Genomic DNA, 23,296 nt, shown 5'->3' with positions numbered 1-23,296 from the left:
AATTATTACAAAATGAAGTTGTGTGTGTAGCATCATCATTTCGAGATCAAAATAAAGAGCAATAAATGGGGGGAAAAGAAGAAGTTGCGTATCAAAAATCATTTCCATATAAAACGGACACGCATATGGGTCAGAGAACTGGAGAAGTATGTTATGGGAACAGTAGTACGTATAGGAGCAGTAACAAGACAAGTGTTCACATGAAACACACCATTCACATATCTTGAATTTTTAATTGTATATGTGGTGTTCAACCAGTTTGAAATATAAAATAATATCTAAGCTTTGTCCTTTAAAACGGCTAAAGGACATATATATATATATATATATATATATATATATATATATATATATATATATATATAATTGCGGGATACTCATGCTAAGTCCGGGCCCAAACTCAAAATTTAAAAAAAATATATAATTTTTATCAAATAAGTATAATTTGTCTCACTTTTTTCTACTACATAATTTTTTTACGTTTTCATCCTGTGTCCGGTATCTATATTGGAGCCCTATTATATTCGGATTCAGGCCGCGTAGAACCCCATTCGTTGGGGGGGGGGGGGGGGGAGCACTCCCTACTAAGAAATTTTCCATACTCAAGGCTCGAACTCGAAACCTCTGAGTAAGGGAGGAGCAGTCCCATCCACTGCACCGCATCCTTTGGTGATTACTACATATTTAATTTAGTGTAATTGCATGTTAACCATATCTTCTTGAAAAGTTTTCATATTTATTAAATTTTATTAGTCATATAATCGAATATTTTCTTAAAAAAAATATTTATGTGGAAGTAAGTTTGGTAGGAAATTTCGCAAATACTAAAAGGACGCAAGTGATTCGGCATTCTATAAACTAACATGATAAAGTATGATAATTACAAGATCGTAAATTAGAAAATATTTACAAAATTTTATGAATTTGTGAGCATGCGATTTTTATTTATAGATAGAAATAGATTTATTTTGATAATTATTAATTTTTCACTCATTATTTTATGTGTCAAACGCTATTCCAATGTGATCTTTAACTTTAGTTTTAGATGAAATTCAATAAATAACCTAAATTCGTAAAAAAGAACTGGAGGAATATCTCAATAAATGGAAAGAAGAGATTCTTAAAAAAACTGTGCAATAAACCAATTATAAAAATCCATGTGGAGTGGTATTAAAAAAATGAAAAATGAAAATATGCAAGGAAAAGTCAATTGGAGAAGCCACGTGTAAGCATCTTGTTACAGTTGTGAGGATTTAGTTTTAGATGAAATTCAATAAATAACCTAAATCCGTAAAAAAGAACCGGAGGAATATCTCAATAAGTGGAAAAATAGATTCTTAAAAAAATTGTTCATCGAACCACTATAAAATCCATGCGGAGTGGTGCTGAGAAAAAAAAAATGAAGGAGAGCTAAAAGTGAAAAATGAAAATATGCTAAGGAAAAATCAATTGGAGAAGCCACATGTAAGCATCTTATTAGAGTTGTGAGGATGCGAGGACTACAAAGTGTGTATGATTGATTTCAATTATTTAGATATTTTATAATAATTAGGGGTAATATGGTTAAATTCTCATTTTATTTGTTGCTCCTTAAGGGATGTGTCAATTTAAACATGGACAAGTAAAAATGGACAGAGGGAATATCAATGTAACATGGTTCCTTGGTTATACAAAAATTCACTTATCTAAATAAGGATAAATTAGAAAAGAATAAATTTGAAGGGGAAAAAATACCTTATTGATTATATAAAAATACATAATATGGACCGAAGGAATAACTCAATAAGCAGGAAGAAAAGATTCTTAAAAAAGTTGTGCAACAAACCAAATTATAAAAACTCATGTGGAGTGATATTAAAAAATTGAAGGAGAGCAACCAATGAAAAATAAATATATACAAGGAAAAGTCAATTGAAAAAGTCACATGTAAGCACCTCATTGGAGTTGTGAGAATGTGAGGATTACAAAACTTTACTATTCTCTCTTATATATATACTAGTTATGTGAGGCCCGTGCTAAGTTCGGGCCCAAACTCAAGATATTATAAAAGTAGATATTTTAACTAAAGAAATATAATTTGTGTTAGTACAAGTGTACAACAACAACAACATTCATATACCCATTGTAGTCCCACAAGTGGGTAGTTATATGAAAGCAAAATTTTGATTTCACTCCTTTAATATTTTAACTTCCATTTTGATGAAATTATTTACTTCAAATCAAATGTGGAGCCAAAATTTGACATTTATAACTTATGTATCCTAATTTTCTAAAGTTATTTAGTTCTAAATAAATAATCTATACATAGTTAATGAACTTTTAAGACAAATACATAATTTAACTTGTGCAGCGGATGGAACTGCTCCTCTCTTAATTAGGGATTAGGGGTTCGAACATGGATATGGAAAAAATCTTTGGAGGAAGCGCTCCCCCCGAATAGGCGCGATACAATGCGAATTATTTGGATTAATTGTGCTCAAATGCGGATATCGAGCACCAACCAGAAAACCAAAGAACATGAAAAATGAGGTAGGAGGTTCGATAGCTTTTCAAAAGTAGACCTTAAAAATAAAAAACAAAAAAAATGACTTAAATAAATAATATTAGGACCTAAAAGTAATTAATTAAAAAGTTTTAAAAAAAAATTAAAATTATTGTGAGGACTACGAAAGTCTCCAGGTTCGATAGCTTTTGAAAAGTAGACCTTAAAAACAAAAAACAAAAAAATTGACTTAAATAAATAAGATTAAGACCTAAAAGTAATTAATTAAAAAGTTTTAAAAAAATTAGAAAATTATTGTGAGGACTACAAAAGTCCCCACATTTACTCTTATATATAATAGTAATATATATATATACACACACTAGCACGGGCCCAACAATTTTTTGCATATTAATAATATGCTATTTGTTACACCTTCCGTTCAATTCATTTGGTATTATTATTTTATTAGTCTGTTTTAAAAAAATTATATACTTTTATATTTTGTAACAATCAATTTTAAATAGTGTAACGCTTGCTTAGTCACTTTACAAAGAATGAACCAATCAGTTGAATTAAATATTACATATTTGTTTATACTCTTAATATAATTTGTTGCCTTACCTTAATTTTGATGGCCGGTAATTTATGTTTTTGACATATTCCAGCTTAGTTACCGAACAGAGTCTTTGTTACATCCGATAAATTATTAAGCTTTGGTTTAGGCATATTCATCGTTCCAAAATATCAGATTAGTTTGATAAGATTTTCCTCTTATTTTTTTTGCTTCGATTTTTTCCCTTTTATCTTTTTGCGAAAGAATTAAAATCTTTTTACTTGCACAGACCAAATGGGTAATCTGATAAGTAGAGGATATCATCAAATTACATAAAACTATAACTTAACAATCATGATGTTGTATTCAAAAACATTAATTCTCTCTAAATATCTTATAATTATTCAAATTGCTATTCTCCTTAAGACTTCCTTTGGTTACCAAATATGCATGTTTTAAAAGTAAAATTTGTTTGTTCAGCATTCAAAAATCAAAACGTAAAAAGGATTTTAAAAAAATAGAAAAGAGTCAGGCATAATAGAGAAAATTCAAATTAAGAGATAGAGAGCAGAGACTTGGGACGGTTATATCTTTATGTGACGTCTAAAATGAGTCTTTCTAATTCTTGCATGAGATCAGTTGTTCGTTATAGCATGCTACAACACATTTATGACTTTTTTGTATTGGATATTAATATAAAATTAATTAATGCATGATATGTGTTTGCACTTCTTTCACTAAAATTATATTTAATATTCTAGAAACAGGTTTTATTGAGCCAATAGAATAAAATAAACTTTAGCCAAAAGAGAATTTAAATCAATGTATAACCACCTGTTTTAATGATTAGATGTTAGAAATGTAAAGGCCAAAGTCACTGATGGACCCCTAAACTTATCCTGAGTTTTCATTCAGACCCCTTAACTGAAACGTTAACCATCTGGACCCTCGAACATAAGATAAATTGTGTCATTTGAACCCCTCGTGCCACTGGGCACACGCGTGAACTGCACTGCTTAAAACAGAGCGTGAGTTACCAAATTTTTTCCTTTTTTAAAATTTTTAACCATTAAAAAGTAATTTAACAAAAACTCTATTTAAATAATTAAAAAATGAAAAACTCAACCCATCCTCTCCGATAGCCCACTTCACCGACGCCACTGCCTCTGCCGCCCCACCACCGCTGCCGCTGCCGCTTCAAAATCTATTTAAATAAATCTCCGATAAAAAACGGTACCATTTTTTTTAATTATTTAAATAGATTTTGAAGCGGAGGCGGCGGTGAAGTGGGCTATCGAAGAGGATGGGTTGGGTTTTTCAGATTTTTTTAAATTAATTAAATATATTTTAAAATTAATTTATCTTAAATTAATTTTTTTTTGTTGATATGGCTTATTTTTATTGGTCAGATATTCCATGTCACTGGTCTATTTTTCCATGTCACTACAAGTGCAGTTCACGCGTGTGCCCAGCTGACACGAGGGGTTCAAATGGCACATTTTATCTTATGTTCGAAGATTCAGATGGTCAACGTTTCAGTTAAGGGATTTAAATGAAAAATTAAGACAAATTCAGGTGTTCATCTATGACTTTGGCCAAATATAAAAATATACAATATTGGCATGGATTTTGGTGTGCTACCAAACAATTTTGTCTTAGTAAAGCCACGTGGTTAGCTATGTCGATGCATAGGTTCAGAGGCTGTCAAAAGTTTGCACTGAGCAAGTTCAGGAAAAGCATACATTAGCTTAGAGGAAAATATCTAAAATGTTATTCATATTGACTATGAAATTACAATGTCACCCTTGATCGTTCACCTACTCCACTCTTCTATATATACTAGACGGCCGCAGTACGAGCCCAACACTTCGGATTATAGTGCATTTATATATATGTAGTTATCTTTGAATTTATATATATATATATATATATTATATTCAAAATACGATTAATATAACATTGTAGTTTGTGCTCCGTATTTAAAATTTTATTATATTAATGTTTGCTACGAATATAAAATGGGCAAATTTATTAATATTTTTTAAAAGAGAAGACTTGTTTAAAAGAAAACTATTTTCCTTTTTACCAAATTTTGATTTGGATAATTCTAATTCAAATTATTAAATTAATTTTACATGTTTAAAACGAAACAAAATAGAAATTGATTTTCTATTTAAACGAAGAAATACTATTTTTTTATATTGCTTGATTTTATTAATATGGGGTCTACTTTTTTTTTTTTTTACAGTGAGATTGGAGATGGTGTGTTCCATTTTTTTATTTATTATATTGCTTGATGTTGTTTAGTATGTAGTCCACCCTTTATGGGGTGCACCCTTTTTTTATTGGATATTATTAGTTTGTATTATTTTTATGCATGTAATATATATACATATATTATGTTCAAAATACGATTAATATAACATTGTAGTTTGTGCTCCGTATCTAAAATTTTATTATATTAGTGTTTGCTACGAATACAAAGCCAGCACTTTTTTTTTTTAACATTATATTTTTTTAATATGGGGTTCACTTTTTTTTTTAATATTGCTTGATTTTGATAATATAGGGTGCACTTTTTTTTCCATGAGTTCGGAGTTGGTGAGTTCCACTTTTTTTTTTTTTTTTTTTTTATTGCTCGGTGCCATTTAGTATGGGGCCCACCCTTTTTTTAAGGGACAACGGACGACGAAGCATAGGTCTAAACCCATGCTTTATATAGTTTATTTTTTTTTATTTTTTTATATTGCTTAATGTTGTTTAGTATGGGGCCCACCCTTTTGGACATTACTAGTTTGCATTATTTTTATGCATATAATATATATATATATATATATATATATATATATATATACTATGTTCAAAACACGATTAATATAACATTGTAATTTATGTTCTGCATCTAAAACTTTATTATATTAGTGCTTGCTATGAATATAAAGTCTGCACTTTTTTTTTTACATTGTTTATTTTTTTAATATGGGATTCACTTTTTTTAATATGGGATTCACGTAGCAAACGCACATGGCAATAAAACAAACAATGTTAAAAAACAAATGCTTAGAAAATAAAACAATTAGATCAATAATGATGGACTCATTGCCACATGCGTATCAACCCATTAGTGGGAGTAAATGAAATTATTGTACAGCAACATACTTAAAATACTCATGAAAAATAATGCACCCATATTAAAAAAAAAAGGCAACATAAAAAAAAAAAAAAAAACGTGCACCTCATATACTAAAAAATCAAACAATATTCATGTAATTCCCAAAGTATCCCCATCAAGTCAATAATAGCGGATTCATTGCCACATGCATATTAACCCATTAGTGAGAGCAAATGAAATTATTGCACAGAAAAAAACATGGACCTCATATTATTATTTTCTTCAAAATATTTAATTGTTGTATTTGCTATTCCGCCATGTCATTTATTCATTATATTTCTAAAATAAACATACTTAAAATATATAATTTTAAAAAATAAGATACAATTTAATTACTTTTTTATTTTTATTCTTACTCTAATAAATGTGAAAAGAGATTAATATCAAATGAAGATCAAATAATGAATAAGATAAATTAGTCAAATTATAATTCTAATTCACGTTTTCTTAAAAAACTATGCAAAAAACAACATGACAAGTAAAATGAGTTAAACCGAAAATATTTACTAAAAATTTAAAAATTGCATTTCTTCGTTTAAACAGAAAATTAATTTCTACTTTGTTTCGTTTTAAACATGTCAAATTAATTTAATAATGTGAATTAGAATTATCCAAATCAAAATTTGATAAAAAATAATAAGTATTTTATACTTTTAAATTAACCAAATTAAAATTGAAAATATCAACTGATGCTTAAATATTGCTATTATTTTATCTCAAAAAGAGGAAAATAATTTTCTTTTAAATAAGTCTTTCTCTTTTAAAAAGTATTAATAAATTTTTGTAGCGAACACGAATAAAATAAAGTTTAAAATACGGAGCACAAACTAAAATATTATATTAATCGTATTTTGAACATAGTATATATATATATATATATATATATATATATATATATTTATAGATACTATTATTATTATTTAAACACAACTACATATACATAGATACACTATAATCCGAAGTGTTGGGCCCGTGCGCAACACGGTCATAGGCCATCTAGTATATATTAGAAATATGAGGCCCATAATTTTTTTTTAATATTAGATGTTGTTTAATAATATATAATATATGAGGCCCACAATTTTATTATATATTAGAAATATGGGGCTCATTATTTATTTTTAAATATTATATGTTATTTAATAATATATAATATATGAGGCTCATAATTTATTATTAAATTGGAAAACGATAAAGTAAGGCCAACCGGCCTTTCTATATAGTAGAAATATTTTGTGTCCAAATAATATAAAACATATAAAATAAAACAGAGGCACCGGTACATTCTATCTTCTCAGCAAGTGGGTCCACTTGGCCAGCCAATTCAGAGTTTCAACAGTAAATACTTGCCAAACTGGCTGTTGTTTTCTCAAACTGGCTGTTGTTTTCTCATCTATAATAAAAAAGTTCGATACCTCTCCTCTGCCAACCTCAAATGAAAAATGAGTTTCCTTGTGTTCTTGAAGTTGTTAGCTTTTGTCCTTCTCTTTTTGTGCCTAATAATGTCTTTCACAAAGAGGAAAAACAAAGCAAAAAAGCTCCCTCCAAGTCCAAGAAAACTGCCTATTTTAGGAAACCTTCATCAAGTTGGAAAATTACCTCATCGTTCACTTCAAGAACTTTCCAGTAAATATGGGGATTTTATGTTCTTGCAATTAGGTTCTATCCCAACTGTTGTTGTCTCCTCGGCTGACACTGCTAGAGAGATCTTTAGAACACACGATATTGCTTTCTCTGGCCGTCCTGCCTTATATTCTGCCAGAAAACTTACCTATAATTTTTGTGACGTGTCTTTTGCACCCTATGGTAAGCTGTAGGAGAGAATTAAACATATTTTTATTTACTTAATTATATATTTTTAATATATCTAGTTTTAGTATATCTAGTCACATGCGGTCATTATTCATTTTTTTCTTTCATATGGACTAATTAACATTGAATTGGGGTAATTATTATTACGGAGCCACCTTATCCAAAGGAATGTTAATTGATATTCCTTCGCTGAAAAATTACATTACTTAAATGTAACTTTTTTATGTATATATTATAAATTGAATCCCCTTAAATTTTTCGTGTGATTACTTTTTTTAAGTTTTGACTACCCTTAATTAGAGGTAGATCTGAGATTTAAATTTGATGGGTTCAACCTTTAAGGTTCTTATTATTGAATCAATGAATTTTTAAAGTTATGAATTCATATCTATTATTTACTACTATTGTAGTGAATTTTTATAGATAAATTTATGTTTCGCATCAAAAGTATTGGGTTCAGATGAGCGAAAATCCTGACTTCATCATTGATCTCTGATATCATGTTGGATTGTGTACCGCCTGATATTAAACATAAAATTGTTAAGAGTCCACATTTTTATTTACTTAATGATATATTTAACAGGTGATTACTGGAAAGAGTCTCGCAAAACTCTAGTCTTGGAGTTGCTAAGTGCAAAGAGAGTACAAAGTTTCGAGGCAATTCGAGATGAGGAAGTGAACCATTTGGTTCAAGAAGTTGGTAATTCTTTGAGCTCATCGGTTAACTTAAGTGCGTTGGCACTAACCTTAGCAAATAACGTTGTTTGTCGTGTGGCTTTTGGGAAACTAAGTGATGAAAGAGATGATAATGGGGAGAAAAAGTTTTATGAAATTCTTTACGAGACACAAGAGTTGTTGGGTGGGTTTAATGTTGCTGATTATTTTCCTAAGATGGCATGGATTAACAAAATTAATGGGCTAGATAAAAGATTGGAAAAGAATTTCAGGGAATTGGATAAGTATTATGACAAAGTAATAGAAGATCATGTAAATTCAAGCAGTTGGATTAAACAAAGGGATGATGAAGATCTTGTTGATGTGTTGCTTCGAATTCAGAAGGATTCAAACCAAGATGTCCCTCTCCCCGATAACCACATCAAGGGCCTTCTTGCTGTAAGTTTGCCCTTTCTATTTCTTTTTCTTTTTGCTTCTTTAATAAGAATTTTATTTTATGTTACCAGATCACTCAAAAAATATTTAAAGATAACCTTCAATAAAAATGAAATTTATAATTTTAAAAATAAAATAAAATACCTGACAACTGTTGAAAAAAACTAGTGGGTATCGTAGTATTTCAATGAAAGCATTACTCATTGATTAGGAAGAGCTCATTTTTTAATTTTATAAAGAATTATCCTTCTAATTGACTAGTAAAGAGCAAGAAAAGGAATTGACCTCACACACACTGAGACAAGAGATAGTGGGTTGGATGGTCCCTTAAACACGAGACCATCAGTCACATTTTTTTTTTTGTACACGTGCTTATTCAGTTTCTTACTTTGTTTTACCTTACCTTGAATGATCAAAACTAGCCAGTAGAACATTAATTTTGTCAAGCTAGCCAATACAATATTAATTCGATCAAAACTAATCAGTACTATATTAATTTGTTAAACTAACCAGTACAAAACTTAATGTTTTCTGAACTAGCCGGTTGAACATTAGGCTATATATACGTGGTATTTTGTAAGAACAAAATACAAATTTTCTAATCCTTCAATTTCTTCTGTTGGTTTTTTCTCATTTAAATTATGTTATTTCTGCTTTCAGTCTACACTAAAAATTAAAGAGCTTGTGAATCTTGAAGGATGCCTAAATTCTTAGTCATTGTTTTAGCGAAATACGATAGTGCATTCACACACCTCAAGCTAAATTCTATTCTCCGTCGACTTCTAGTTTCCTAATAACAATACATAAATATGACATGACAATGTTAAATATTCTTAAGATTTTATCTTTATGAACCAAACATTAATTTATGCACGATAGGATATATTTATAGCTGGATCCGATACATAGCAGCAACCATAGAATGGGCGATGACAGAACTCATATTAAATCCAAGAGTCATGAAAAGAGTTCAACATGAAGTAAGACAAGTTGCCAACGGTAAAAACAAGATCCAAGAAAGTAATCTTTGCAAACTCGAATACTTAAAATTAGTCATCAAGGAAACTCTTAGACTTCATCCACCAGCCCCATTATTAGTCCCTCGAATAACAATTTCTAATTGCAAAATAATGGAATACGAAGTCCCAACAAATACAAGAGTTCTCATCAATGGGAAAGCAATTGGGACTGATCCAAAATACTGGGAAAATCCATTGATATTTTTGCCAGAGAGATTCTTGAATAAGGAGATTGATTACAAAGGCCAAAATTTTGAGTTTCTACCATTTGGGGCTGGAAGAAGAGGATGTCCAGGAATTAATTTTTCAATACCACTTGTTGAGCTGGCAATTGCTAATCTATTGTTTCACTATGATTGGTCACTTCCTGAAGGGATGCTAGCTAAGGATCTGGATATGGAAGAATCTGTTGGGATTACGACGCACAAGAAAACTCCCCTTTGCTTAGTAGCTTCTCATTATGACTTGCAGTAGGTGTGCAAGCAAATGTTTAGCACTAACTCTTTCTAATTTTGTCTTATATATTGATAATGTAATTTTTTCATATTATTGTGAGTAATTTAATATATTGCGAAAAATTATTTGCTTTATTGCGGGTTCTTAATTTTACTTTTTTGAATAGTTGCTTGTAATTATTTTTTAGATGACCTTATTGTCTTATTGTAATATCTTATATATATATTGATAATGTAAATATTTTGCAATAATTAGCTAGACTCTTTAACTACTAAATCAACTCTAGAAGGTGAATTTGCTTAACCTAATTCATATTTTAAAAATGTGGCACAAAAAGATTTATATTATAGATGTACTATTTTTAAGTTAAGAAGTTGGGGTGAGATCAGACGAGACTGTGGTGCTAAAATGCAAATAATTTAGATATTTAGGCTCGTTATTTCGAGAGAATGAAATGATAGATGAAATGTTACTCATAGGATTAATTAAAGGAGAAGTGTTACCGGATTATTACATGATAGAAGGATGCCTACCAAAGTAAAAGTGTATGTTTTATAGAACAAATATAAAACCAACAAAGTTATACGATAATGAGTGTTAGGCTGCTAAAGTCCAACTTATCCACAAGATGAGAGTTACAGAAATGCGGATGTTAAGATGGATGTGTGGTCATACCATACTAAATAAGATTAAGAATGACCATATTAGCTAGAAGGTGCAAATAGCACGCATTGAGGATAAAATGTGAGAAGGTTGCTTGAGATAGTTCAAACATGTTTTGCATCAAACTACAGATGCATTAGAGTGAAATACAGTAAGTGAATGTATTGAAAAAGGAGGAGGTGGAACTAAAATCACATGAAAGAAAGCTGTCTCGAAAGACTTATAAATGCTCTATATCAATGAAGACTTAGCTAAAGCTAGAGATAATGAAAGAAGAAGATCCATATACATAATAGCTACTAGTCGAAACTAAATTTTAGATTTGTTAGAAAACTTTTATGGGTAAAAAAACGTATATGTACATAGTAAGAGGGTATATTTACAGAACATTGAGACTTTTCAGTTTACAAAATATATCAATAGTTTTCTTACAAAATCTACACTAATCAGGTAAATTAAAAAGCAGTGAATAAAACACAACAAACAAATGGGGCGTCAATCATGAAAATAACGTAAGGAAACTGATCTTTCCTTATTTTATCCACTTTTCTCTCCCCACTCAAAATTAAAAGATATTGTTCCCCCATTCTCTCCACCTTGATCTTTCCTTATTTTATCCACTTTTCTCTCCCCATTCAAATTAACAGATCTCGTTCCCTAATTTTCTCCACCTTTTGCTCAGAAAGTCCATTCTAATTGGTAATTCTCGGTTGTATAAAATTTGTATAAAAATGATATTAAAATTGTATTCTTCAAATATGTACAACAATATGCATCTTAAAACAAATTTCATAGAACTAATTATATAATATATAACTTTAAAATACAATTTTCATACAACTCAACATACAAGTATAATACAACTTTAATGTAATTTTGCTCCATCTTCAAACATGGAGAATATATATATATATATATATACTAATAATAATAATAAATTTTGTAATTGATACAAACCAGATTCCATACGCATTTCATAAACATTTTAAGACTAATTTATATCTAATTTATTCGCATTTCATACACAGTGTGACCACATGTATCTCAAAAATGATATATATCATATTAATACAAATTTCATCCCTATATTAGTTTTTAACATTTAAGAATTACAGCATATATAATTTATACAGATTTCATATTTACGGTGATCATATATATCTCAAAACGATATAGACCAACTTTTATATATATTTAATACGCATGTCAGTAATCAAAAGCTTTCTATTATTAATTTATACATAATCTATCAACATTTGTAGAGAGAGAGAGAGAGAGAGAGAGAGAGTTTTGAAAAGAAGAAGAATCTGATTGGTAAGTATCCTAAAATTAAGTTCACATTTAAAAATCAGATTTTATTCCTAAATAAAGCCCAAAATCGTGGATATTCCATTAAGCCCAAATCTGATATATTTTGTAATTTTGTTAGTATTTTCTGTAAATAAAGAAAAATATTCTTCTGTTTTGTAATATAAAATTTTAAGTAGTATTATTAGGTCATTTTCCCAACTTTAATTATATTATTTATAAGTTTATATTGATGTTTCCTAACTTGTTTAGGATTGAGATTCCAAGGAATAATCCAATACTCCGCAAAACATATTTGGGCCTATTACTAGGTGGCCCAAGCTTTATAATCTACACTACCAGTTCGACTTATTTGCAGCCCAATTCAACAAAAATAAGGCTCCTTTTCAAAACTCAAACTCCAGATTCTCCAAATTAGGGTTTCAAATCCCATCCAACTTCACTCTAGCATTCTGTAAAGGTTCCATCTCTTTCTTCTTTGTTCCCTTTATGATTCAATTATCTGTATATTTAATGATTTTAGATTTATTTAATACATTATTCTTATTTTTGATTTTGATTTGTGGAATGCAGTTTTTCATACACCTCTGTTACCGTTAGAACTTATTGGTGAATAAGATGGCTTCACGATTTTGGACTCAGGTAATTAATTTGTCTTGGAAAACTCTTATTTTTATTTGTTTCCTTTTTTTTGTTTTAAGAATGGAAGAGTTTTTATCAGTTTATTGACCATTCTTTTAGATTGTAGATTTTGTAGTGATAATGTTTCTTCTTAATTGGGTCTTCCGGAAACAGCCTCCCTATCTTCCGAGATAGGGGTAAGGTCTGCGTATACTTTACCCTTCCCAGACCCCACATTGTGGGATTTCACTGGGTATGTTGTTGTAATGTTTCTTCTGAATTAGCTAAATTTCTTCTAAAAGAAATTATTATGAAAAGCAATCTTGTATCATGGGAATATAGGGTTTGTTTGGTATGTGGAACATGTTTCAAATCATTCTATTTGATGAAAAAATATTTTCTCATTCTTTGGTTATATTTAACTATTATAAAGGGTTAGAAATACTTTTCACCTAAATTGGGAGAATGATTCTTCTCTCTAAAACAGAACATCACTTTGTTCGATTGCAATATGCCATTTTCTTTTATTTTTAAAACTGAGAATGATTACGGGACAAACTTTTTTTTTTTTTTGCGGATAACTTCTTCTGTAGAATTCGTCCTCTGTACCAACCCATCTTATATGATTGAAATAAATCACATTCTTCTGAAAGGACTTCTTAGTGAGCCTTGGAATTGGAGTACTTAACATGCATGAGTTTTTTTCTTGTATATGTTAGTCTTTATCTTAGACATGGTCTTTAACAGGGCGGTGACAGTGACACTGAGGAGGAGGAGGAGAGTGATTATGAGCAGGAGGATGAGGGACCAGCTGAGACCACCACAACAGCGGCTGGATCGAGATATCTTGCAGCGGGTGATAGTGACAGTGATGAGTCAGACGGGCAGAAGCGTGTTGTCCGGTCAGCCAAAGACAAGCGCTTTGATGAATTGTCAGCTACAGTTGATCAGATGAAGAATGCGATGAAGATCAATGACTGGGTCAGTCTGCAAGAGAGCTTTGACAAGATCAATAAGCAGCTGGAGAAGGTCATGCGCATCACGGAGTCAGCTAGAGCTCCAAATCTGTACATCAAAGCTCTAGTGATGCTGGAGGACTTCTTGACTCAGGCTTTGGCCAATAAGGAGGCAAAGAAGAAGATGAGCAGTAGCAATGCGAAAGCCTTGAACTCAATGAAACAAAAGCTTAAAAAAAATAATAAGCAGTATGAAGAGTTGATCAACAAATATAGGGAGAATCCTCCTGTAAGTGAGGATGAAGGCGGGGACGATGAAGAGTCAGAAGAGGAAGAGGATGAGGATGAAGAGGAATTTGAGGAGGATCCTACAAAGATCGCAGCTGGATCCGATGAGGAAGAGGATGGCGATGAAGATGCTGATGAGACATCAGGAACTGGTACTGGGTGGGAGAAGATGCTGAGCAAGAAAGACAAACTAATGGATAAACAGTTCAAGGACCCAAGTCAGATCACATGGGATACAGTCAACAAGAAGTTCAAGGAAATTGTTGCTTCTAGGGGTAGGAAGGGGACTGGAAGAATGGAATTGGTCGAGCAGCTCACCTTCTTGACCAAGGTGGCCAAGACCCCAGCTCAGAAACTTGAAATTCTTTTCAGTGTTGTCTCTGCCCAGTTTGATGTTAATCCAAGTCTTAGTGGGCACATGCCTGTAAATGTATGGAAAAAGTGCGTGCAGAATATGCTTAACATACTTGACATGTTGACCCAATACCCTAATATTGTAGTTGATGACATGGTGGAGCCCGACGAGAATGAAACCCAGAAAGGATCAGACTACGAAGGGACAATAAGGATCTGGGGGAACTTGGTAGCCTTTGTTGAAAGGATAGATGTTGAATTCTTTAAGAGCTTGCAGGTTATTGATCCACACACTCGTGAATATGTCGAGAGGCTGAGGGATGAGCCATTGTTCTTGGTTCTAGCTCAAAATGTCCAAGATTATTTAGTGCGTGTAGGAGACTACAGGGCTGCTGCAAAAGTGGCTCTTAAACAGGTTGAGTTCATTTATTATAAACCGCAAGAGGTGTATGATGCTATGAGGAAGTTAGCTGAACTAGCAGAAGGAGAAACAGAGGGAGAGACTGCTGAAGAGAACAAGGTAGTTGAGGAGAGTAAAGGTCCAGTAGCATTTGTTCCGACTCCTGAGCTTGTGCCTAGGAAACCTGCCTTTGAAGAGAGCAGCAGGTCATTGATGGACGTCCTTGTTTCGCTCATTTATAAACATGGGGATGAGCGGACCAAGGCACGTGCAATGCTTTGTGACATATATAATCATGCTCTCTTGGATGAGTTTTCAGTATCCCGTGACTTGTTGTTAATGAGTCACTTGCAGGATAATATCCAGCACATGGACATTTCAACTCAGATACTTTTTAACAGAGTCATGGCTCAGCTTGGTCTCTGTGCATTCAGAGTGGGACTCGTTGCAGAAGCACAGGGTTGTCTTTCTGAACTGTATTCTGCTGGCAGGGTGAAGGAATTACTTGCACAAGGTGTCTCCCAAAGCAGATATCATGAGAAGACCCCGGAACAGGTACTTCTTTTTGCTGTTTGGCAGTATCTATGTCATGTATTTGCTCCTTTAAGCGAGAAATTTCTTTTATTTTGCATCTCATATGTTGTTTTATTGCTCTTGGAAATTCATGCTTTATCGTACTTCAGAATTGCAAATTCTATCTTCTTTACTGTCACGTTCTACAGATGTGGTGTCAAGTACAATAATGGAAAAAATAATAATAACAGTGGGATCATGGGTATTATGGTTGAATAGGCGTTTTATGTGCATTTTCTTATGTCTTAGTGTCTTACTACTAGTAGGAGCCCAAGTGTTTTTGCTCTTTCTTGCTAGGTGAGGATGTGGGAGGTTGTCTGCGTGTCCTACCAGTGTTGTATTGTTTTTCCTTCATGAATATCCATGCCTGTAATGCTATGTTAAGGCACAATCCCTGTCTTTGGACTCCTACCTGTAATGCTATGTTAAGACACAAAAAAAAGTTGCTGCCCTTAAAATTTTGACTATGTTTATTTGCTTTGAATTTGAGATATCAAATTGGAATTCAGAGGAAGAGATTCTAACAGATTCTTAAGCCTTCACTGTGAAGATGATAGTGACTAGGAGTGTATTCAACCTTGTAAGCAGTCAAATGTGATAATTATAAAAAAGATGATAATGTGTGTTATAGCTTGCAAAATCTGTACCTTATATTTGAATACCTTTGGATTGAAGTATTTGTGATCTTGTTTTGCTTTACAATGAGATAGAAGGTACTGCTCTAAATTAATCCTGCATTCGTATTTCGAGGTTGTTGGATTTGATATTCTATCATCATTGTAGTATATGGATGGTTAAAACCTGGCATAGTGTCTCTATAAAATAATAATTCAATGAAGTTGATACTAGCAAGGCTGCTTGGGAAAAAGTGGAACTAAATAAGCTTAATGCAAATTGGGAGAAGTCAAAGTTATTGATGGAGGGTGCATAGATATCAGGAAGCATGGACCTTATTGTGAGAAGGCGTTGCTCCTAAATTAGTACAAATAGATTCCTTCATAATGCCAAGTGGCTTGTTTTCAATACGCCACTTGACTTAATAATAAGTCAAACTACCCGCCTTCTAATTTATAATAGATTCAAATTTTTATACAAGGGTATATGAATATTCTGTCATATAATATTATTCCTTATATGGTAATATTTGGACTGGAAATATTCTATTTTCTTAGTAAAACAAAGCTGTAATATGCAATTATAATTTATTAATATTTTTTTCAAAATTAGTACACAGAATCCAACAAATAGATTCCCTAATAGTGTCAAGTGACTTGTTCTCAATGGGCCACTTGGCTTAATGATAGGGAAAAGGACATGGTGTGGCTGTCAGCAAAAAGAAATGGCCCAACTTTAAGCTATTGACCAGAAATATACCTTAGACACCCCCCCCCCCCCCCCCCCCCCCCCAAAAAAAAAAAAAAGACAAGTTGTCGCCCATTTATCACAAAGAATATTGATGCGTTATTCTTTGTGATAAATGGGCTACAACTTGAGTTTATTTGGGCCTAAGGTATATTTCGGGTCAACAGCTTAAAGTTGGGCCTTTTCTTTTTTGCTGGCAGTCGCACCATGTCCTTTCAGCCAAACTACCCACATTTTAATATATAATTGATTCGAATTTTCATATAAGGAATAAAATTATATGAATATTCTTTGTCATATAATATTATTCCTTGTATGGTAATATTTGAACTGCAAATATTCTAATTTCTTAGTATCACAACTGTAATATGCAGTTCTAAGTAAATTAGAATATTTATCATTAAAATATTACTATATGTTAAAAGATGGGTAGTTTGGCTTATTATTAAGCCAAATGGCGTGTTGCCAACAACCCGCTTGACACTACTAGGGAATCTATTTGTACTAATTTTGGGAAAAAATATTTATCGACATTCTTTAATAATTAGAATTCCATATTACTGTTTTGTGTTACTAAGAAATTAGAATGTTTGTAGTTCAAATATTACCATATAAGGAGTAATATTATATGAATATTCTTTGTCGTATAATATTATTCCTTATATGAAAATTTGAAGGTATTAATATATATTAAAATGTGGTTAGTTAGGCTTATTATTAAGCCAAGTGGCGCATTAGAGAATAAGCCACTAGGCACTATTAGGGAATCTATTTGTGCTAATTTTTAATAAAATTATTAAGAAATTATTCCATCGACTGTGTATAAAGTGAATTGTGAAGCTTGGAATACGACAAATCGAATAGGGCTTTGCAAATAGGCAAGGGGTTAAGCTGTATTCTTGCTAACTCTTAACTGCAGTATAAATAAGCCAAATAGTCATCTGTTTTACTGACTTATTTATCTTGTTATTTTTCCTACTGTTGTCTTGTCTTAGCATTAAATCTACACTCTGATCCTTGGCAGGAAAGGATGGAACGGAGACGTCAGATGCCATATCATATGCATATAAATCTTGAGCTTCTTGAGGCTGTCCATCTGATATGTGCCATGCTACTAGAGGTACCAAACATGGCAGCCAATAGTCATGACACAAAGCGTAGGGTCATAAGCAAGAATTTCCGGAGATTGCTTGAAATTAGTGAGAGGCAAACTTTCACCGGCCCACCTGAAAATGTGAGGGACCACGTAATGGCAGCAACAAGAGCCCTCAGGCAGGGTGATTTCCTGAAGTCCTTTGATGTTATCAAGTCCCTTGATATGTGGAGGCTTCTTAAGAACAAAGATAGTGTTCTTGAGATGCTTAGAGGCAGAATCAAAGAAGAAGCATTGAGGACCTACCTTTTTACGTATTCTTCTTCTTACAATTCTCTGAGTTTAGATCAGCTTGCAGGGATGTTTGACCTTTCAGATTCACAAGTTCATAGCATTGTGAGCAAAATGATGCTCAGTGAGGAGCTTCATGCAAGCTGGGATCAACCAACTCGCTGTGTGGTCTTCCATGATGTTGAGCATACAAGATTGCAGGGTTTGGCATTCCAGTTGACAGAAAAGCTCTCGATTCTATCAGAAACTAATGAAAGAGCTATGGAATCCAGGATCGGTGGGGGTTCATTGGAGGGTCTTCCACTAAAGCGCAGGGACGGCCAGGATTATGCTGCTGGTGGGGCTGGTAAGTGGCAGGAGTTTTCCTTCCAACAAGGCAGGCAAGGAAGCAGTGGTGGCCGAACAGGGTATAATGCCGGTGGTAGATTTGCCTCAGGGCAAGCATCAAGGGACCGGATCGGTCAGGCCCGAACTCATGGTGGTCAAGGTTCACGATATCAGACAAACACAGCTAGGGGAAGCCATATGGACGGATCTCGCATGGTGAGTCTTAACAGGGGTATCCGTGCTTAGGAAAGTGCTGGACAATTTTTTTGCACCGAGAGAAGAACCACAGCGTTTTGAACATTCCAAATAATCATTTTTCAGATCCTTATTGTAGCAGTGTAGAATTTTGCTAGTTTGTATCCAAACTATCAGACACAATATTTGGTTGCTTTATTGGCTGAGCACGCTATAATATGCTACTCCCTCTCCAAAGTAGCTATTATCATTTTCTCGTTCAATTGACTTCAGATTCATTATTTATTTTTAAACAAAAGTTGTTAATGTCATTTGTAGTTTCAGACATGGATATATTTGTATCATAGTCCATGGTTCGCCTGAATTGGATCTGATTTAGTCTAGGGTGCGGTAACATTTATTTAAGTTAGCTGTCAGTATTAGAAAAAAGATTATAATTCGATAAATCTTAGCTTGAAAAAAGAAACCATGTCATCTTAAACAATCCCAACTTAATCCATTTCTTCTAATTTCGAAATAGAGCGTATACTGAAAATGTGAAGATAATTTGGGTGGGTTTGAATGGAACTCGTTTTCTATGTTTTTAAGAGAACATAATTCATCAAAGGGGAAAGGACTGCTCTCAAAGGGGCCACAAACTGCCCGAATCGCAGTAGTACGCTCTCTCTTTACTCAATGTATAGTGCCTATTCTTTTTCTGTCAACAAAATAAGAGAGCAATGTAGTACGCTCTCTCTTTACTCAATGGATAGTGCCTATTCTTTTTCTGTCAACAAAATAAGAGAGCAATGTAGTACGCTCTCTTTTTACTCAATGGATAGTGCCTATTCTTTTCCTATCAACAAAATAAGAGAGCAATGTAGTACGCTCTCTCTTTACTCAATGGATAGTGCCTATTCTTTTTCTGTCAACAAAATAAGAGAGCAATGTAGTACGCTCTCTTTTTACTCAATGGATAGTGCCTATTCTTTTCCTATCAACAAAATAAGAGATGGTGGAGGGAAAAAAAAGGTATTTAATGAAGAGGCTTTGCACCTGAAATAGAACTAATGCAGATCCAGAAGAGTAGCCTGGGCTTCCGAAAAGATGAAGATGCAAGTAAAGAGAGAGTCTTTTGAACAACCAAGCCGACATAAGAATTCTAGCTCATCCCACTCAGAGGAGATAGAGAAAAACAGCACTCGACATCTATTAAAAGCAACCATGCTTTGTTCTTCTAATCATCTTAACTTTATGTTACTTGATTCAACTAACATTTACACATCATTATTAATCTTTAATATATAAAATTTGATCAAAACATTCTTCGATTTGTTAATACTGCACTAATCTTTAATATATATATTTACAAAGAACATTCCACTTACTGGAAAGCATTCCTCAGAAAAATCTTCTTTAATGAAAGATATTTTCTATAAAAAAATGTGACATTTACCGTCATACATAACACGCTTGTCTACTTTATGACGCACACGACAGTAATTGGTAGAAAATTTGAGCTTATCCACGTCGTGCAAATAAACCACAAAAAAGCAAAGTTGTTTTCAGTGGTGATGTTGACGGTGATGGAGTAATTGACTAATGATAATGGTGATAATAATTGCGTAACTCATATGGAATTCAAGGCCTCTTGTATCTGTTGATCATTTCTTGTACGCAAATGAAATATTTCAACTTCAATAAATATAGAATAGCGACGTTTACCCAACCGTCGTAATTGCAGCTTATACTTTCCTTCCTAAACATGAATTTAAGTTATATACATAATGAATGCAATTTTTATATCATCAGTATTATTTAGCTTGTTATAACATTTTACTTATCATTTAATTTTTGGCGCTTCTCATTAAATGGAATTATTTGTAATTACATACCTTTTAATAGAGACCTAATTGTATACACCTCTTTTACTCTCTCAATGCAAATATTTTTCTTCTCATGTGTATTTGGTTGTGACATAAAAGTAAAACCAAATTTAAGGAATATATTGTTAAAAACGGATAGATTTTACACATAATAAAAGGAGGAGCCGGCTTGTATTTCATAATGATAAAGTTTTAGTGTTACAGCCCAAATCAACTTCCTTCATACAAACATAATAATCAGATTAGAAACCCAAACAGAAAAACCATGAAACAAACATCAAACAAACCTTTGTCAAAAAGATTTGCAGATGGTCAGTTCAATGGCTTTTGTAGTCTTATTAATAACACAAAGCTCTTAAAACACATAGTAATACAACAAGAGACATTTTGGTCTGTCTTGTTCATCAACAGTTGCAAGGGTCACATTGGCAGTTTGCTCCACACTTGCAGGCATTTCCTCCTTCTGTTGCTTTCTCAGCAGATCCCTCTCCATAGCTGCAATTCATGTAGCAATATTTACTCAGTTTCTTGCTATACTATAATTGTTTCTTCTTTTTTGAATTTAATTCATTGTGAGATTCCTCAAGTCATTTAACCATTTAAATTATATACTCTAACAAGGTACATAATTTTAGGTGCATCAAGCATCAAGTGCTAAAAACACTTTTACTTCCTGAAGCTGTTTTAATAACAATTCCATCACTTGCTTGAATAGAAGTGTTGAAACTGATAATAAATGATTAGTGTTTTTGGTAAAAGAGAGATTAAACACTTTTTCAATTAAAATGACAGAAATATTCTTAAAAGCTATTTAAAAAAAATATAAATTCAAAAGTATTTTTACATAAAAAAGGAAGGATGAAGAGAGATCATAATTTTTTTTATCTTTTGAGAATAGTATTCTGTAGATTACAAAAATATAAAAGTAAAATCGTTAAAAGGTTTAATCAAATCAAAAGTAAAACTTATAAGTTGTAAAGTAAGTTAGGAGGAACCAATTTATGGCTTTTGATTGATTTTGACTTATGATTACTTTCTAAGAACTACTTATAAACTAGTTAGATCAGCTTATAAATTTAGTCAAACAACTTCTAAAAGTTTTTTTATATATATGGTTAGTATATAAAAGTTAATTAAATCATCATAACAAAATATAGAGAATTCTAAGTTTAAAAATTAGACTAACTTCTTCACTGGTGCAACTCCCTCAATGATGGTAAAGGTGGTGGTGCTCTCCACGTCGGGGTACATCCCACATCTGCAATTAATTCATCAAAATCAAGAAACAATTTAATGGAGTGAAAGGAAAATTAAATTTTCAACTGGATCAGTGATACTAGTACTAAATATTTACAGTACTAATTAAGAACTTACCCTCCACAGCCACTGCCGCACTTGCAGCCAGATCCACAGCCACAGCTTCCTCCACAGCAAGACATTTTTTTTTCTTGGAAAAAGATGACGAATGGAGTGATAACTAAAGCAAGTTAAATTTCTTGAGTAGTTGTGGAATTGTGATGAATGGTGAAGCTGAGCCTGGGATTTTATAGCACAAGGGAGGAGACTTATTGGTGATTGTGTGATCGTATACTTGACACGTGGACAAATAATGGGGCTGTTTGAATTTTATTTGCGAATAGAATTTATATGATTTTATCTATTATAAATTATTTACTCAATCAACCTTTATTTGTTTAATCAATCGGTATCCAGAACCTATTCGTTATATTAAGGCACAACGACGCATATATACATTTTAAGGAGAAATATTTACGAAACGTGATGATATTTTTATATTTACAAAACATAAGATTATAAAACCTATACAAAACATGCTTTTTAAAATATATATATATATATATTTTTTAAAATATATTTTTTTCGCTCGAAATTTAATATATGAAATGTGAATATCTCGCTCAAGGCTTAAAAAGTTCGCTCAAAATTTAGTGTATGAAAATGGTATGAAAAATGTATGAAATGTATATATCTCATTTAAGGCTTTAAAAATCCGCTCAAAATTGTGTGTATGAAAATAATATGAAATTTGTATCTCGCTCAAGTCTTAAAATTTCGCTCACATTTTTGTATATAAATTTCATGTTAGATTTCTGTAAAATTAATACAACTACAACAACATTGTATACAACTTTGATACAACATTCAAGACCTAAAATAATCGCTCCAATTTTTGTGTATGAAATGTGTATATTTTTACTCAAGGCTTAAAAAGTTCGCTCAAATTTTATGTATGAAGAATGTATGAAGTGTGTATATCTCGATCAAGGCTTAAACATTGCACTCAAAATTTTATGCACGAGAATGGTATGAAATGTGTATATCTCGCTCAAGACTTAGAATTTCATTCACATTTTTCGTATATAATATTCATA

General features: G+C 32.0%; 3 protein-coding genes across 4 annotated transcripts; 2 read left to right on the top strand and 1 right to left on the bottom strand.

Moving 5' to 3' along the window:
* Positions 1–7,549: 7,549 nt before the first annotated feature.
* On the top strand, positions 7,550–10,739 carry LOC132605661 (cytochrome P450 71A9-like). Its single transcript, XM_060318823.1, is given in 4 exon segments — positions 7,550–8,016; positions 8,606–9,135; positions 10,012–10,036; positions 10,039–10,739. Coding segments are annotated over 4 exon segments (1,506 nt in total). The 5' UTR covers positions 7,550–7,652; the 3' UTR covers positions 10,626–10,739.
* A 2,180-nt stretch (positions 10,740–12,919) lies between these two features.
* LOC132605654 (eukaryotic translation initiation factor 3 subunit C-like) lies at positions 12,920–19,301 on the top strand. Of its 2 annotated transcripts, none has more exons than XM_060318820.1 (4): positions 12,920–13,038; positions 13,152–13,220; positions 13,947–15,752; positions 18,157–19,301. In XM_060318820.1, exons 2-4 carry the CDS (start codon positions 13,197–13,199, stop codon positions 19,087–19,089), a joined length of 2,763 nt encoding a protein of 920 aa, XP_060174803.1. In that variant the 5' UTR covers positions 12,920–13,038; positions 13,152–13,196; the 3' UTR covers positions 19,090–19,301. The 2 variants fall into 2 exon arrangements, with proteins under 2 accessions (XP_060174803.1, XP_060174805.1); XM_060318822.1 differs by having other exon boundaries at positions 12,994–13,032.
* Positions 19,302–21,052: 1,751 nt separating this feature from the next.
* Positions 21,053–22,437, bottom strand: LOC132605647 (metallothionein-like protein type 2). The gene is made up of 3 exons (XM_060318818.1): positions 22,278–22,437; positions 22,090–22,161; positions 21,053–21,398 (listed from the first exon to the last, which is right to left on the bottom strand). The coding sequence occupies exons 1-3, from the start codon at positions 22,340–22,342 to the stop codon at positions 21,308–21,310; spliced, it is 228 nt and encodes a 75-aa protein (XP_060174801.1). The 5' UTR covers positions 22,343–22,437; the 3' UTR covers positions 21,053–21,307.
* Positions 22,438–23,296: the final 859 nt, after the last annotated feature.

This window comes from Lycium barbarum, chromosome 1 (assembly GCF_019175385.1).
Source record: "Lycium barbarum isolate Lr01 chromosome 1, ASM1917538v2, whole genome shotgun sequence".
Classification (NCBI taxonomy): Eukaryota; Viridiplantae; Streptophyta; class Magnoliopsida; order Solanales; family Solanaceae; genus Lycium; species Lycium barbarum.
The sequence above is the reverse complement of the archived record's forward strand: the minus strand, read 5'-3'. Positions and strand labels throughout refer to the sequence as shown.

Excerpts from the sequence above, each read along its gene's own strand:
- LOC132605654 (XM_060318820.1), top strand. The coding sequence starts at position 13,197 with ATGGCTTCACGATTTTGGACTCAG. Across the intron at positions 13,221-13,946 it reads CTTCACGATTTTGGACTCAG|GGCGGTGACAGTGACACTGA; the intron begins GTAATTAATTTG and ends GGTCTTTAACAG. Across the intron at positions 15,753-18,156 it reads ATGAGAAGACCCCGGAACAG|GAAAGGATGGAACGGAGACG; the intron begins GTACTTCTTTTT and ends GATCCTTGGCAG.
- LOC132605647 (XM_060318818.1), bottom strand. The coding sequence starts at position 22,342 with ATGTCTTGCTGTGGAGGAAGCTGTGGCTGTGGATCTGGCTGCAAGTGC. Across the intron at positions 22,162-22,277 it reads TGCGGCAGTGGCTGTGGAGG|ATGTGGGATGTACCCCGACG; the intron begins GTAAGTTCTTAA and ends AATTAATTGCAG. Across the intron at positions 21,399-22,089 it reads GGAGTTGCACCAGTGAAGAA|CTATGGAGAGGGATCTGCTG; the intron begins GTTAGTCTAATT and ends CATGAATTGCAG.